The sequence below is a fragment of the Zootermopsis nevadensis genome, unplaced genomic scaffold (assembly GCF_977971745.1).
Source record: "Zootermopsis nevadensis isolate Lab colony 2312 unplaced genomic scaffold, Znev_1.0 Znev_ptg000024l, whole genome shotgun sequence".
Lineage (NCBI taxonomy): Eukaryota > Metazoa > Arthropoda > Insecta > Blattodea > Termopsidae > Zootermopsis > Zootermopsis nevadensis.
The window spans coordinates 2,483,825-2,501,935 of NW_028259156.1; the positions used below are offsets into that span (position 1 = coordinate 2,483,825).

General features: G+C 38.1%; 1 protein-coding gene across 4 annotated transcripts in view; it reads left to right on the forward strand.

The window, feature by feature from the left end:
- The window catches only part of dy (transmembrane protein dusky), a 128,890-nt gene extending 111,289 nt beyond the window's left edge, over window positions 1-17,601 (forward strand). For all 4 annotated transcript variants that reach the window (XM_087354885.1, XM_087354886.1, XM_087354883.1 and 1 more), the window contains one exon: window positions 11,715-17,601. In XM_087354885.1, the coding sequence (XP_087211011.1) occupies window positions 11,715-13,454 (1,740 nt within the window). In that variant the 3' untranslated portion in view covers window positions 13,455-17,601. The remainder of the gene's footprint in view (window positions 1-11,714) is intronic.
- The last annotated feature ends 510 nt before the right edge of the window (window positions 17,602-18,111 follow it).

Here is an 18,111-nt window from a genome sequence, read left to right on the forward strand (position 1 = left end):
AAGATAAATCTTAGTATAATCGATCTCTGGGCAGAGATTCAAAGCAGAGGTCTCTGAAGTTTAGCCGATCTCACTGTCAGTGATACAGTTGCGGAATATTCTGTCATCAAGTGTATATGTTACCGACAATCTATGGAATGTAGGCAAAGTATGAAATTAATTGTAATGTTAATATTGTTTGGTTGTGTATATTAAAATGACCAAGCGTGACAAAGCGTGTCTACGCGTGACCTCGTATAAAGGCGTGACGTTAGGTCACCATAAGTGTTAAAAAAGACGAAGATTTGAAAAGTGTGTATAAGCGTGACCAAGCGTGACTAGGCGTGACCTACTGTAACGGCGTGACGAATTGTGACCATCAGTGTCAAAACGTCACAAAAATGTTCAAAACGTTACATAACGTAACAAAATCCACTAATCAAACAACCTAACCCAACCAAATCTAACTCAACCTAACCTAACCTAACCTAACCTAAGCTAACGTAACCTAAGCTAACCTAAGCTAACGTAACCTAACCTAACCTAAGCTAACGTAACCTAAGCTAAGCTAACCTAACCTAAGCTAACGTAACCTAAGCTAAGCTAACCTAACCTAACCTAAGCTAACGTAACCTAAGCTAACGTAACCTAAGCTAAGCTAACGTAACCTAAGCTAACCTAACCTAACCTAACCTAAGCTAACGTAACCTAAGCTAACCTAACCTAACCTAACCTAAGCTAACGTAACCTAACCTAACCTAACCTAACCTAAGCTAACGTAACCTAAGCTAACCTAACCTAACCTAACCTAAGCTAACGTAACCTAAGCTAACCTAACCTAACCTAAGCTAACGTAACCTAAGCTAACGTAACCTAAGCTAAGCTAACGTAACCTAAGCTAACCTAACCTAACCTAACCTAAGCTAACGTAACCTAAGCTAACCTAACCTAACCTAACCTAAGCTAACGTAACCTAACCTAACCTAACCTAACCTAAGCTAACGTAACCTAAGCTAACCTAACCTAACCTAAGCTAACGTAACCTAAGCTAACCTAACCTAACCTAACCTAAGCTAACGTAACCTAAGCTAACCTAACCTAACCTAAGCTAACGTAACCTAAGCTAACCTAACCTAACCTAAGCTAACGTAACCTAAGCTAACCTAACCTAACCTAACCTAAGCTAACGTAACCTAAGCTAAGCTAACCTAACCTAAGCTAACGTAACCTAAGCTAAGCTAACCTAACCTAACCTAAGCTAACGTAACCTAAGCTAACGTAACCTAAGCTAAGCTAACGTAACCTAACCTAACCTAACCTAACCTAACCTAACCTAACCTGTCGTAACTTCATCTATCGTATTGCAAAGTAACAAAAATTAACCGAGCCGTACGTAACAAAACGTAAGGGTTCCGAAACTTGACGCGTGCCCAAGCGTGTCACAGAGTGACTAAGCGTGACCTGCGTTCACGATTTGACAAGGGATCACCATAGGTGTCGAAACGTGCCGAAGATTTAAAGGCGTGACCAAGCATGTCCAAACAACATGGCGACTACATAAAATATATTTCGGTTTACCAAGCTTCGATTTTATGGCCCAGTTCCCGTGAATCTTAATTCGTTACCACAGTACGCGCCGTATGATATTTGCTACTCGTTAAAGACGACATTAAGACCATTCGTAACTAAAGCTGTGCTAAGTAAGACAAATTACGTAATCTTTTATTAGCAATCCAGACTTTGCAAAGAACGCATTTGTGTATTAAGGTACGTATTACACATTTCCGGGGTCCACATTGGCCGCGCGGTCTGAGGCGTGGGCCTTGGGTTCGAATCCCACTCAAGCCATGGATGTTTTTCTGTGTTGTGCTGTCCTGTGTACAGGTAGAGGCCTTGCGACGGGCCGATCCCTCATCCAAGGAGTCCTACCGAATGTCTATAGATCAAAACCAACGAAAAAAGTTGGGACCCGCAGTGCTCAGGCACTTGAAGAACGGGTCGTTCCCAATATTTCATTTATTTAAAATTTGTACAGGTATTTTATTAATACCAACAATAATTAGTAATAAATTGCCATATTACGAATTTGAATTCTGACTAAATATAATAATTTATCTATTCCACGCGTAAATGCTGTAATTTGCAACGCTGGCGAATCTGAATCTCTTTGCATCTTTAAGGAACAGTTAATTTAAAAATCGTTTACAGTGTTTACAGTAATTGAACTGATTCACAACTGGAAGTCCGTAACTTAGTATCTCAAGGCAAATTGCGTCCCGCTCACAACGCCCAGACGACCACCACGATACGAGCCATCACACGTGATAGATAATGGGACCTCAAGATGTGTCTCAGAATCATTAATCAACGAGATTTAAGCAGGACGAATCTTACAAAACGTTTTCCTTCCGCCATCACAGACTACGGTCATTTGGGTTGTAGGCTACCGCCTGAAGCAAACCTGCAGGCCATTGTTATTAAAGTACAACCTGAAACTGGTCAGGTGCTTAGAGCCCGAAGCACGAGGTCTATCGTTTCATAATCTCGATTTCAATTTATCACCAGACATTCATCTGCAGTTTCCATCGGCCGAAGATGATCTCGCTGACAGAAAGTAGGACAAAGTTCTCATTACTTACTCGAAACATTTCGAAGGAAGTCACGACTCTGTGGCAGTGTAATTAATTTAAAACTCGGTATTTTAAAAAAAAAAACTATTTTTCAGCAAACAAAATGGTAAGAAACATTTTACTCTTCTAAGCAATTGATACTTCTAACAAGAAATTAGTTAAAAAAATTGTACGTATAATATAAAAATTCTGACACGTGCACCAGAATTTGTCAAGAATTCGTTCTGCCGGTCTTCATCTTGTTATGTGAGAACAAATGACAGACAGAGAGGGCGAAGATACTAAGCGAATTTTTTTTTAAAGTTTAACAGTGAACGTAAATTACCAGTGTTAAGGAATGTAAGTTAGAAAACAGTTTTTTATTTTCAAAGCCAGCTGCGTGGCTTTCGGGATTCAATGTAATTATGTTGTAATAGGTTATCAAAGAAATATATTTAAACATTTACACCACTACGTAATAAAGAATTTTAATTTGGATTCAAGAGCCCATCTTTAAAATCATAACTTCTGACAGAAATGTTCTATAGAATTTAATGGACCAGTTCTGCTTCTATCTCACGTTAGTTTATAGTGTGTACAATTAATTTGGTAATTTGGTAAACCACGCAAGTCCACTCTTTTGAGGCTACTGTTACCACGACAAAGACCAGGTGCAAATGCATCGTCCCCCACATAAGTCCAAGCTTTCCCACATAAACGACATGAGTCCTTGACAAATGTTATTTTACGGCTATTACTAGGTTTTGACCATAAATACACCATTGAAATCCTCAGCGATTTAAATAGGTCGCCCCAGTAGTAAAATTAGATACACAACTAGACGGGTCTTTCGATATTACTTCAACATTATATGGGTGCTTAAGACCGAAAATACCTTTAGATACAAAAGATGTTAGACAATAGTATCTGTATTGAGAAAAATATTCTATACAAGTGTAATTTGCTTTTTATTACCAAGGCTGAATGTTGCTACATAGCAGTCAACACTCCTGAGTGGTATTCAAATAAATACAGGTTCGAACCTCGATGAAAAATTATGGGTAATTTAACGATATTCTTAATTACTTGTAAAAAGACGTGGCATTGTATGAGGTGTAATGAAGAACAAATATGGTGTTATTTAAGATTTTCATGGCGACGAGTATAAAGATGGATTAATATTTTAATATTTTCCGTCAAATCACAGTTTTAATAAGATAATAAAATATAAAATATTTAAAATATCATTTCACGTTCCGCATCGAATGATCGATTTACAAATTGGAACGTCTCTTACGACGTGTTTCGGTTATATTTAACCGTCCTCAGGTATAAATTAGATTGGTAAAATTTAAAACTCGAATTACAAACATTTACACACGCCATATATAAAAAAACAATACCTTCGTTCTAATATATAAGAGTAATCTGATAAGAACATTTCAATAAACTGCATAACATTGTAAATGATTGTAATTCGAGTTTTAAATTTTACCAATCTAATTTATACCTGAGGACGGTTAAATATAACCGAAACATGTCGTAAGAGACGTTCCAATTTGTAAATCGATCATTCGATGCGGAACGTGAAATGATATTTTAAATATTTTATTATCTTATTAAAATTGTGATTTGACGGAAAATATTAAAATATTAACCTAATTCACAATATGACGCAAATATACTACCTTATAAAGATGGATGTCTTCTACAATAAACTCCTCTGAACGTCGGTCAATATCAAATTCCATGGTGTAAAATCCCAGAATACAAACATCTTTATGACCGTGCATGATAAGAAAGTAAGAATTCGTAAAGAGTTTGTAGTGACCTGCTTCAATGTACCACCATAGCAGTTACCACGATCAGAATATCCCGTAAACAGACTAAGATTCGGACTGGGTACAATTTCAGTGTGTTAACGCTTCGACAATCCGTCGAGAGATGGATTGTTCTGATGTTTTCCTCAGTCCACAGACCTTGAAATCTAATAGGGCATAATTGCATCACGCAGCCTTGTCAAAAATAATATCATTTCGAACTAGCCGATAGTAAAATTCTACAGATAACATCATGATACAGAAATAAACAACATTAATTTCACAATGTGAAATTAAACAGCATCCCTGACAGAAATTTAATAATAATATTAATATTCCCACGTCATTAACACAATTAATAAAATATAAAATTTTGTCTCTTACCTCCTGTAACTATCAAGAAAGCTTCTTATGCCTTTCTTACCCTACACACTAATAAATTACGTCTCTCACAGACGCGAGTATTCTCAGTTCATTTGTCCCCACAGACACTTCTCAGCGTGACGTCATTTTTTTTTTTTCAGTGCTCGCATTAATGCATAAGACGTATAATCGCCACCTTCACATGCAAGCTCGTGTATGTATTTATTCCCCGTAAAGAATATATATATATATCTCTCTCTCTGTGTAATTAAAGGAGGATGTAATTGGCTTGTACTTACTGTGTGTGCTGTTTCAAGATTCTCAGAGGCTTCTGTCTTAACACATTACGTCATCTGAATGTACGTACCTAAGTAAAGCCTTCTAATACTTATGCGCAAATAAATTATAGTTATATTTCGAAAACTTTCCTTGAGAATTAGTTAATTACGCCGTGTCAACAGCTAGAGGATTTCAGCTTTCAATAACTGTAGCTGCCACATACGTGTGTCAAGTTCTCCCGCGTAAGGACTGGCCGTTACAATAAGTTACTATAATAATTTCTTTACAATTATTTAATTTATCCGTAAATTACACTGGAAATGTGTAATACTTGGATACTTGGAGGACCCGTTCTTCAAGTTCCTGAGCACTGCGGGCCCCAACTCGATCTATAGACATTTCACGCTGCAACGTAACCAGAAATGCCATCTCATCTTGTAAAACGTATTTCATATAAAATTACACATAATATTACTTCGTTGAATTGCAAAATTATGTGTAAACACGTCTTCAATGCGACCTGATATTAAATGTGATAGCTTACGTCTTAATAGAACGCTTATGTAGGCTGTAGTTCTCTTTTGTTTTGAGCTGTTCTTGTGCTACACGCGCATTCTAACGTGAGAAGAAAGAACTAAGGAGCTTATATCACGCCCCGTGTAGCAAGGAGGTCATGTTCGTTGTCGTGCGTGCAGCTTTAAACTTCAAACGTGTATTATGCTAAACAGGTGCTGTAATTAACAGACTGACTCGACGTCGTTAAACATTACATCACGGGCCCAGTTTGTTCTTGGGAGTTAGCGCATATGCACGTTTGGTCTGCATTTTGGAAAGACTTTAGATCGAGACAAACTATTTTATTTTTCCTGGTTTTTCTGACTCCCTCAGCTGAGTGGATGGATTAAGTCAAATTGTACGTAACGTATTTCTTTCCCATTTTTAGCAGAGATAAATTAAAATCGAATTTACGAATTTATCAGTAAAAGTAATGAACCCAAAACCACGAGAATTTTAAAAGATAGTGTAGTTGCGTCATATTGTGATTTATTAAATTAAAATTAAATTATTTGGTTATTCCGTCAAATCACAATGTATTTAAAATAAGATAATTGAAATAATTAAATTATTACTTCTGGATCACCTCCAGACACAACTGTGTTGTCTACTATTTCATCTCTGGTATGTTTATTTTACTTTCCTTATAATATTATTTATTTATTTATTTATTTAATTGTTTTCTATATTCATCCATATTCAATAATGTTTCTTTGAATCATTTACTTCGCAGACCGATGTAAACATCAAAAGCATCACTTCAAACAATAAAAGTTGATCCATTATATGAAAATATCTGGACACGATCTTCAAAAACTACACTACGAAAAATTGTAAAAAATTGTAAGTGAGTTTTAAATTTAATATAATTTTACACCTGATGATGGTTTAATAAAACCGAAACATGTTGTAACTGTTCCAATTGTAAATCGATTATTCGATATGGAACACAGAATGATATTTTAATTATTTTAATTATCTTATTTTAAATACATTGTGATTTGACGGATCAACCAAATAATTTAATTTTAACACAAGAATTATGTGAAATTCTAACTTGCTGTTGTTAATGTACAACGCCACAGTACGTGAATAAATTATTTTTACGTGAAACCATTTTAAAAGTCATACAGCTAATTTAAATGACATTTTCCTGCTATCAAGTCAAAATGTTCGCCGATATTATAGCATTTTTGTCTTCATTCCCACACATGTTTTGCCTGACAGAGAGTGCCACTAGAATTATATTTCAACTCTTATTTAAAGACTGACGTAAGTGCACATTTCAACTTGTGGCTTTCCACAACAGAAGTACTGGCCCCTGTAGGTTTTCAGAGCCTATCGGCCAACTATCTTCACCCATCCTCGGTGTATACTCCGACCGTTTTAATAGGCCTGTAATAGGCCAGAATGTCCCAGTCTCCACGTGACACTGATTCAAGGCCACACTTGTTACTAGGCCGCTGCTCAGGCACGTTGCGCAGAAACTGTGTACGTGCGAACATGGCGCATTCCAGAATGTTGCGTCTTATCTAAATCATTTGCTGCTATCCGCAAAGACTTTAGCAGTGCGTTTCCTTACAAGAAATTACCGAATAAGACAATATTACAACCGGGTGTCTTTGAGAACGTGTTGTAAGACTGTTCTGTGAGTTATTTCTAACAAATTGAAACTTAGAAACAACTCGTTTGTCTTATTATATCGATGTCAACAAAGCTTAAAATTTTTGTTGTAATGACAAATGCTTTCTAAATAGAACAAACACTGAATGTATCGCTTATGCCAGTATCTGTTATCACTATCGTATTCTGTGATTGGTTTAAACAGTACTTTGTAGCCTAAATATTCTTTTAATAGAATATGGCTGTCATCTGGGGGTGTAGCTTCGTGTAGTCTGATAGAAGTTTACAAACGTTTCAGAAGTCCGTTCTGCACCCATCATCAGGGCGATATCGCTATAACCTAGAAAACAGCCATCTTAGGACTCACCTCCAAATAAACCTCAAATCCTACCTATTATTTTAATACGTCAACAATCTTATTATGGGGATATATTATATAATACTTTGAAAACCTCCAAATGTGTATAAAATTGTTGTGATTTTACGCTAAAATATGTCTTATATAGACATTCGAACAAGAGTACATTTTAATAGTGGTTGTGTCGTAAAATGTGTGTATTTTTCAAAATAATTTTCATTTTTAATAACTAGGCCCATATTGTATTTTATAATGACAGTTTTTCCTCACTGATTTAGTATCATGAAATGTTTGTACAATTTCAGTTATGTTATATACACGTGAACATTAATTTACCAGATTTTCTGTAAAAAAAAATACCACTTCTAGCTATAATTCCCTTTTATTTTCCAAATATCTCTCACCTCCTAAACGCAGTATAGGTTTATTTAATAAGCTCGTCGATTTAAATATATAATCTTTTGTGTGTACATTATATAGATTGAATAAGTCATATTACCATAGTTATTCGATTAAAGACCACAGTTTTTATTTTATTCAAAGAAATGTTCGAATGAAAGTGGTCCATTTTCCTCTTAAGTAAAATAAGAATTTCATGTGTCCCACATTCAGGCTGGACACTACAATTCGGTACTAAAGTAATTCCACACATTGCAGTACAGCCGAAGGAGTCACATACTCGTAAATATGAAAACAAACAACACAAAGCATACGAGGTGCGATCGGAAAGTTCCAAGACTGTGTCAATAGAGGGCGAACCGGATGTAGTACGAGCTTCTGCCGCTAGGGGGTGCGGCCTACATTCATAGTGAATCAGTGTGCCAGCCGGCATCATCGAATTAGCATTTGTTTCTTAGATACGGGCGTTTTGGTAGTGCATTACACCGACCCTCCTGCGATTTCGGAATGGCGTGTGCATCAAATTTTGCCAATGACTCGCCAAAACGGCTACGGAAACCTATGAAATGCTAAAGCAAGCATTTGGGGAGTCCGCAAACCTTTGTGTGGCATTCACGTTTTAAAAATGGCCGAACCTCTGTCGATGATGACGAGCGTTCTGGACGACCATCTTCGAGCACAACGCCCGAAAATGTTACGAAGATCGACGTCGTACCATCAACGACTTGTGCGACATTGTTGGGACCTGTCAGCTGATTCTAAAGGAAGAACTCCACATGCGACGCATCCTGTCTGAGGACCAGAAGCAGAATCGACTTCTCGTTTGTCAGGAGCTCAAAGATCTTGCAAGAACCGACCCCAACTTCCTTTCTAAGCTCCGTGTGACTTCTTCCTCTTCCCAAAGATGAAAATTCAGCTAAAGGGAAGGAGATTTGAGACGATAGAAGAGATTCAGGCAGAATCGCAGATGGTGCTTGACAGGCTGACAAAGAAAGATTTCCAGGGATGCTTCCAGGCTTGGCAGCGGCGCTGGGATCGTTGTGTTCACTCCCAGGGGAACTACTTCGAGGGTGATGGATGAATTTAATACCTGAGATAAGTGTACGGGTTTTTATACGCGCAGTCTAAAAACTTTCCGATCGCACCTCGTATTTACAGGACGTGTTCAAAGTTTGACGTAATGACACTAATCAAGATTAAAATAATAAATTATACAATCGAAAAAGTTCACAATTTCGATTATGGATTTTTGTGACGTATTTTGTAGGCCCTTCCACACTTTGGAACGAATGGCTTTTACAGTAATTCGAAGGGAAGTAAACTCAGCTGATCATCTTCGTGGTATAAACGTTTGGAGCTACGTACAATCCTACAAGAAGTCAAACTTGCTCCATAGAGCCGAGCCCTTCCTGACAAGCCGCCAGTGGCTCATCAACTCAAGAATTTCTTAAAAATTTAATGGAACTCGAAGGCTCATTATAGTGTTCACAAGAGTCCGCCACTGATTCCTATCCTCAGCCAGATGAATCCGGTCCATAACAATTCATCCTATTTCTCTAAGATCCATTAAACTCAGCTGATGCAAAATAAAATTCTGTTGACTTCTGTCCGTAAACTTAAATAATTTGCACAAATTTAATAATATTTTACTTCTACAATTTTTAATATTAAGAAATTACTCGGCTTTGTGGCAGTTTATTGTAGGAAATTAGTACTGTGGATTTTTTATTTTCACAATTTAAATTTTATGAAAGTAACATAACCTAGAATAAAAATTTACTTGGATATTATCCATCGTCTAGTAAATATAAAACGTAAAAACGACGTTTCGGAGATGGGACTCCGAAACGTCGTTTTTACGTTTTATATTTACTAGACGATGGATAATATCCAGGTAAATTTTTATTCTATTGACTCTTCACCATCGTCAAGAAGTTTTAGATTTGATAACATAACCTAACTTAATGGAGTCTGAAAATTCGAAAGTATTTTCTGAGGAACAATTAATTTAGTCTGCGATGTTCTAGACATAACTTTGTTTTCATTTCCTCTGAAATTTTTCTCAGACTGATTCCAAAGATGTAAATAAAGAAACTGAAAACAGTAATAAGAAAATCTTGACTCGAATTGATAGTATTTGTGATCGCATATTCTCCCTGTTAGCGTGTGTAGATGGGCGATGTACTGTGGGAATGTTTGATCGAGTCCGTGGCCGACTGACCTTCCCTCTGTCGGTAGGATCCGTTACTTGTATAGACTCACGTGATTAAGTTGATTCTCATTTCTCATTGTAATGGATGATACCACCTGACATTCTGTACCGACTTCTAAGTTTATGAACGTTGTCAGAGGCTCTTACCGTATGAGAGGACGTTCGGCATTGTTATTTGATACAGAAAATACAGATACAAGTCACTGTAAGGTGGTGAGAATTAACATCACGTGTTAAGAAATCATTCACTCCTCGCGGGTTACAGGTGTTCGTTCATACCTCGGCAATCGGAACAAAAATAATGCTTTCTAACGTAATTTAATTGAACGAACCGCTCCGTTAGACGTTCCAATTATGGATTTTTTGCTCTGTTATTTTTACAATCGTAACATTATGGTTCGCTGTTTGTCTCTCCCTAAAAGGGCTATGTTTATTCGAAGATTTCTGTCTTCTGGGTTGTTGCGCTGTGTAGTCTGGTCGATGTTGACCAACGTTTCAGAGGTCATACTGCCTCCGTCATCAGAGTATGAAGATTTCTGTCTTCTGGGTTGTTGCGCTGTGTAGTCTGGTCGATGTTGACCAACGTTTCAGAGGTCATACTGCCTCCGTCATCAGGGCGCTGAAGATTTCTGTCTTCTGGGTTGTTGCGCTTTGTAGTCTGGTCGATGTTAACCAACGTTTCAGAGGTCATACTGCCTCCGTCATCAGAGTATGAAGATTTCTGTCTTCTGGGTTGTTGCGCTGTGTAGTCTGGTCGATGTTAACCAACGTTTCAGAGATCATACTGCCTCCGTTATCAGAGTATGAAGATTTCTGTCTTCTGGGTTGTTGCGCTGTGTAGTCTGGTAGATGTTTACCAAAGTTTCAGAGGTCATACTGCCTCCATCATCAGAGTATGAAGATTTCTGTCTTCTGGGTTGTTGCGCTGTGTAGTCTGGTAGATGTTTACCAACGTTTCAAAGGTCATACTGCCTCCATCATCAGGGCGATGAAGATTTCTGTCTTCTGGCTTGTTGCGCTGTGTAGTCTGGTCGATGTTAACCAACGTTTCAGAGGTCATACTGCCTCCATCATCAGGGCGATGAGTCTGAAGATTTCTGTCTTCTGGGTTGTTGCGCTGTGTAGTCTGGTCGTTGTTAACCAACGTTTCAGAGGTCATACTGCCTCCGTCATCAGGGCGATGAGTCTGAAGATTTCTGTCTTCTGGGTTGTTGCGCTGTGTAGTCTGGTCGTTGTTAACCAACGTTTCAGAGGTCATACTGCCTCCATCAGCAGGGCGATGAGTATGAAGATTGCTGTCTTCTGGGTTGTTGCGCTGTGTAGTCTGGTCGATGTTTACCAACGTTTTAGAGGTCATACTGCCTCCGTCTTCAGGGAGATGACTGCAATCTTTAGACTCACAAATTGTATTTGTTTGTCTAGCAGGAGAGAGATATAATCAGTATCAAGGCAAGATTGTCATTTGATCAAAACACTCTGTGTAGTGGAGACACAAATGCTTTATATTTTTGTTTCAGCTGGCGTCAGCTGAGGAGGTGGACGTCGTTGAGGCCGTTCCAGGAACGGTGCAAGGGGTAGGTCCCTCGCAAGAGGGAGCTGAGACAGGGGACACCCAGTTACTCCAAGAGAGGGGTGACGACTCTGACCTGTCGGGATCGGATCAAATAGCTCTGGAGTCGGGCGACCAAGAACTAGGAGGGAAGCAGCCGAATCATGGCTACTCTCCTCCGCAGAGAGGGCATCCAGTACGAGGCGCTTCGGGACTCGGTCTTCCACCGCCTCATTCAATCGGGAAGCCATTCGGAGGACCTCATCATGGAAAACAGCCTGTGTTCGAACACAGTCTGGAGTACCACGGTCCTCCACCACCTTTGCCTCAACAGAAACCACAGCCAGAGGCCATGGATAAAATTTATGGTGGTGGGGGTGTAGGGGGTGTTGGAGGCGATGCGTGGCCAGCCCCGATGCCGGATATGCCAAAGATCGTGTCTTTGGATGTGAAATGCGAGAAGAATTTGATGAAAGTTTATATCGGATTCGACAAACCTTTCTACGGTATAGTGTTCAGTAAGGGGCATTATAGCAATGTTAACTGTGTGCATCTCCCGGCTGGATTGGGACGAACTTCTGCGAACTTCGATATCAGCATACACGCGTGCGGAACTTCTGGTAACACAGAGAACGGTCTCTACGGCTATGGAGCAGATTCAGGGTCTGGCACCTACTTCGAGAACATTATCGTCGTGCAGTACGATCCTCAGGTACAAGAAGTGTGGGACCAGGCCCGGAAACTTCGCTGTACCTGGCATGACCAGTACGAGAAATCGGTGACGTTTCGACCGTTCCCAGTCGACATGCTCGACGTCGTGAGGGCCGACTTTGCAGGAGATAACGTCGGTTGCTGGATGCAGATACAGGTCGGCAAAGGACCTTGGGCCTCAGAGGTATCCGGACTCGTCAAGATCGGCCAGACAATGACGATGGTCCTTGCTATTAAAGACGACGATTCCAAGTTTGATATGCTTGTGCGCAACTGTATGGCCCACGATGGCAAACGAGCTCCGATCCAGCTGGTGGACCAGAAGGGCTGCGTCACGAGGCCGAAATTAATGTCTCGATTTACAAAAATCAAGAACTTTGGCGCCAGTGCTTCAGTGTTGTCTTACGCTCATTTCCAGGCGTTCAAGTTCCCGGACTCGATGGAAGTTCACTTCCAGTGCACGATTCAGATTTGCAGATACCAGTGCCCCGACCAATGTTCGGATCCTACGTCTCTCCTTCACGGCGGTCAAGGTCCGGACACGGGCTACGGCCCGCCACCTCCACCACCACTGCCTCTGGAGGCTTACCTCCACGCTGCGGCCGGAAGACCTAGAGACGAGCGGAGCGTCAGACGACAGCGCCGCGACACCTCGTCCGACCCCGAAAAGGAGGTCGGCGTGAACAGAGTGATCCGCGTCGTCTCTACGGGTGACCTCACGTTCTCTCTGGAAGATAACACCAACAGCAGCGCCCCCACCATGGTGTTCCCGGGGCGAAGTGAGGACCCGCCAGTCTCGGGGCTCATCTGCATGACAACCCCTGGATTCGCGGCAACCCTCGTCGTTCTACTCGCAATCCTCATCATCTCCTGCCTCATGTCGGCGTTTCTTTGCATCCGATTGCGACCATTTGCAACTTCCAACAAGAACCTGGCTGCCTCTTTCAGTAATCCTTCCCTCAACAAGAAGAAATCTAAGAGCTGTTTCTATTCGTAATACAAGGAGTGCTGGTCTAACGAGTCGATAGTGGCAGAGTGTTCATGGAATGAACAGGAGTAAGTTCAGGACGCCACTAATGCCCGAGCACAGTTTTATTGCAGGTTGTATGTTTAGATATGCTACGCGTTACCCAGGTCGTCCAACTTCACAGTTAAGCCTTGGGAATAACGCACGACGTTTCAGTGGTATCAAAATATACTTGCAAGGATAACTTAGATGTCGGCACACTCACAAAAAGTGAAAATGGAGCCTATAGAAGATGCTCGGAATTTTGAAAAAAAAATATTCTAACGAAGGCAGTGGCCGTTTTTGAGAAGTTAATAAAACTTAATGTGCTCATTTTTAACAAATTATTGTGTCAAAATTAAATCGTATCATTGTCAGATACCCTCATACGCCAGTAAGAAAATTTATTTAATTTTTATGGTCGTATACAGTGTTTTGAAAGAAAAATGTTATTAAAATTTTTGAGTATTTTTTATGCAGGCTTTAGAAATAAGTGTTACTTGGATTTAATTAGAGGCCATCTGATAATGATCCCTATCTAAATACCTGAACAGGCTTAGTACAGGCTAACCTAACCTAACCTTAACCTAACCTAACCTTAACCTAACCCAACCTAACCTAACCCAATCCAACCCAACCTAACCTAACCTAACCTTAACCTAACCCAACCTAACCTAACCCAATCCAACCCAACCTAACCTAACCTAACCTAACCTAACCTTACCTTAACCTAACCCAACCTAACCTAACCCAATCCAACCCAACCTAACCTAACCTTAACCTAACCCAACCTAACCTAACCCAATCCAACCCAACCTAACCTTAACCTAACCCAACCTAACCTAACCTAACCTTAACCTAACCCAACCCAACCCAACCTAACCTAACCTTAACCTAACCCAACCTAACCTAACCCAACCCAACCCAACCCAACCTAACCTAACCTAACCCAACCCAACCCAACCTAACCTAACCTAGTACCAGGAATTTTCTTTTCTCATCTTGATTTACTTGCAAGCATTATGTCTGTTTGGGTTTCTTTTAAATTGCTCAATGTTCTTATCTAATTTAATAGTTATTTTATTTATTAAGTATTTATTTTGCTAAATAGTGTTTTCAATAATCTTTTATATAACATATTTCGCCCACAGTACTGAAAGAGGACAAGGGTTACTTTGGGATGCTGTGGAACTCATGGTCTTATTATCATTTTGGTATTTATCTTCGTCATTAGCTCTGTGGTCTGCGTGCCCGTCATTTGTATTCTCATCATTATTTCCATCATTAACATCATCATTATTATCACCCAGGTCATAAACTTAACTCCATATTAACTTATATATTTATTATTCGATTTAAATCGACGAGTCATTTAAATTATGTATATTTTTTATTATTTTGAAAACCAGCTCAACAACTCTCTTCAGGGATATTTCACTTTGGTGTTCTGGTTTAAAGTGATCGATCTACTTTGTTGATCGATTCAGTCTGTGGGTTCGATAATTTTTATTTTGATGTATGTTATGTTATTTTTTATTAAAATGTAGACAGTAATTTAGTGGTTCCAGACACGTCTGTGAAGGAACCATTAGTTTGTAAATAGCCTATATTTATTATCGCGTTATACTGTGACAGCCCAGATCAGATTTGTTTGATCCTTTCAGACGTGTAGAGTGGCAGAGTCGATAACTGATCGAGACTACATTTTCGACCATTTAAATTGAAAGAGAACAGCTAAATGACAACAAATTTTATACGAAAAGTGTAACAAATGCTATGACTCTTTGAGTTCTAAATTTTATGTTACAGATAGTTTTTTTTAAAAAAAATCGAATTAAAGGTATCGATATATCGCAGGATATGTCTTTTGGTCGATCTTCAGTGGCTGAAACATTTACGATACAAATGGATGGCCGTAAATTTTGAAACAAATTCCTTGTGATAATTTTAGTAATTTTTAAAAGAAACATGTTCACGTTGGGGTGTAAGCAAAGAGGAATATTGTAGGACCACTCCTCTGCCAACCTCTTGATATTTTACTTGTTAAAAATAATATTCAGTGAACTTATTCTCCAACTCGGTTGAAATAAACTGACGTAGGTTTTGTACAATTTCTGCAGTCTAACAAGTTCTTCAAGTTCTTGACAGCCAAGTAACTTAACTTGATTAAATCCTGTTTGTAGTAATGTACCATACTCTTAAATCTAGTGTTCAGTTGATTAATGGTTCGTCTGAGGGAATAACTGAGTAAGTTATTTCTTGAATAACTGTGCGCAAGTGTGAAAATATCGCACACTGCAAAACAGTTTGTGGATGTCGGACCACGTTCAACTTACACTGATATTCAACTAGACCAGTGGTATTCAACCTGGGGTACGCGAAGACATCTTAGGGGGTAGGTGAAATTTAAAATATTTTTATTTTATGATAAACACTGAATAATCAGTAATGTAATGTATTTAATTTATTTTAGATATAAATTATATACTACGTAAAACTTGAAATATACACCAACAACTTTGGGGGTACAAAGTTGAAGAGAAATTATATCTGGGGGTACGCGAAGACATCTTAGGGGGTACGTGAAATTTTAAAAAAAATTATATTATTTTATGATAAACACTGAATAATCAGTAATGTAATTTATTTAATTTATTTTAGATGTAGATTATATACTATGTATAACTTGAATTGTACCCCAACAACTTTGGGGGTACAAAGTTGAAGAGAAATTATATCTGGGGGTACGCGAACAAAAAAGGTTGAATACCACTGTGCTAGAAGACCCACATTTAGATAAAAAACTCAGGATGAAACTGGTCATTATGGGCAAAGAAGTCTTCATTCATATCTTTGGGAAGAAAAAGTTAGGTTAAAATATATCCATTGTGGTGTCCAGGTGATTCTGTGAATTCTATTGAATTCTATAAATAAAATGGTATTGCATTTACAAAATACATACTCTTCTTTGGAAAGCGACGCTGATTTTGAATTTTCCGTACAGTTTCTTTTGAATACGTAAATTATAGTCTTCGATATAATTATAATTACAATAATCTGATTCCTTCTTTTTGTCTGTCTGAAACCTGGCAGAACTAGGCGATTGTAAATGGTTATCTCACGAATTGTCCCTGTGTATTAAAAAATGTGTCATGGTGGATTTAACTTGGGGGCCAAGCGGTCTGCTGTCCTTAAGCTGTTAATATGAAGCCGTCTCAACACGACACATGTAATTCGTACTTGGTACAGTTAAATTATTTAAAATGGATGTTAAATTTGGAATAATAAAAAGGTTTTAAAATAAATTTTGAAATTTATTAAATATTTACATATACACTAGCCAAAAAAGTTCGTTCTTTTCCTGGGTTTTTCTTAAAAGTAATATCACTGAAATAATTAAATTATTTATGAATATAACTCCGCTTAAATTAAAAGCAGTCATATGTAACAAATTTCATAACTTATTTGTTGTATAAACAATAACAGAACACTTTAAACCTTTTAAGGGACATAATATTAGTGCGTCGCTAGAAATAAACACTGAATTACTTATCTTTTAAAAATTAAATGCTGGGAACAGAAGAATTATACCTTTTATACTATTTAACGTCATGGCGCCTCGTAATAAATACGTAATAAATTACTTTGTGCATTGAAACCGTGGTTTCTTAGCAACAAAATATCAGTGAATATAGATCGATATGTAAATTGGGTTATACTACATACGATTTCTTAGCAAATAGCAGATAAGGACAGACAGAATCACAAGATGACAAGAAGGAAACTTAATAAAAAAAATACATGTATTTTAGAGGACAATGAATTTTTTTGTAGTTTAAGAGACGCGGGGACCAAAGTTTCGCCTGAACACCGCGCTAATATAACTTTTATACTTTCTTCCCATCACACTTAAATTCAATTGAGCAATACTCATATTAATTGTAGATGTGTGTTTGGAGAGAATGCTGTTTTATTATCAGTTATGTGCGAAATGATGAATGAAGAATCAAAATTGTTCTATTTTGTCACTGAGTGCATGTGTGTGATTGGAACGTAGGTATTACAAGACTAACAAATTGTATTTTGTACTGTAAGGAAACATTTGCTAGAAATTATAAATAAAAGAATACAAAAACAGCATCCATGGTTAATTTATTTGGATTTAATATTATTCAGCTAATGACTCCCCTTTGTCGAGTCTGAAGTAAAATCGTATTAACATTTTCAGCATAATAAACGTCTAAGTACAGTTGGGCCATAGATAAAACAGCACGTTTGTGGATGTCATGCAGATGGACAGATACCCTGTAAAATGGTGTGTTAATAATAATAATAATATTTGTCTCTTAATTTATGTAGCAATACCAACCGACAGAAATGTAATTAAGAAGGATTCGGAGAAGATCTTGAAATACAAGGACCTTCTCATTTAAATACAGCGAATGTGAAAAGTGAAAAATCCCAATAATTATAGGAGAAAATGGAACTGTCTTCAAATCACTCAGAAAATATTTGGAAACATTCCGGGCGAACACGACATCAGGGAACTTCAGAAAACTGTCATTCTAGAAACATCACACATCATTCGAAAAACGCTGTCGTAAAATATGTACATCCCTCACAATATAACTATATAATACTTTTAAAT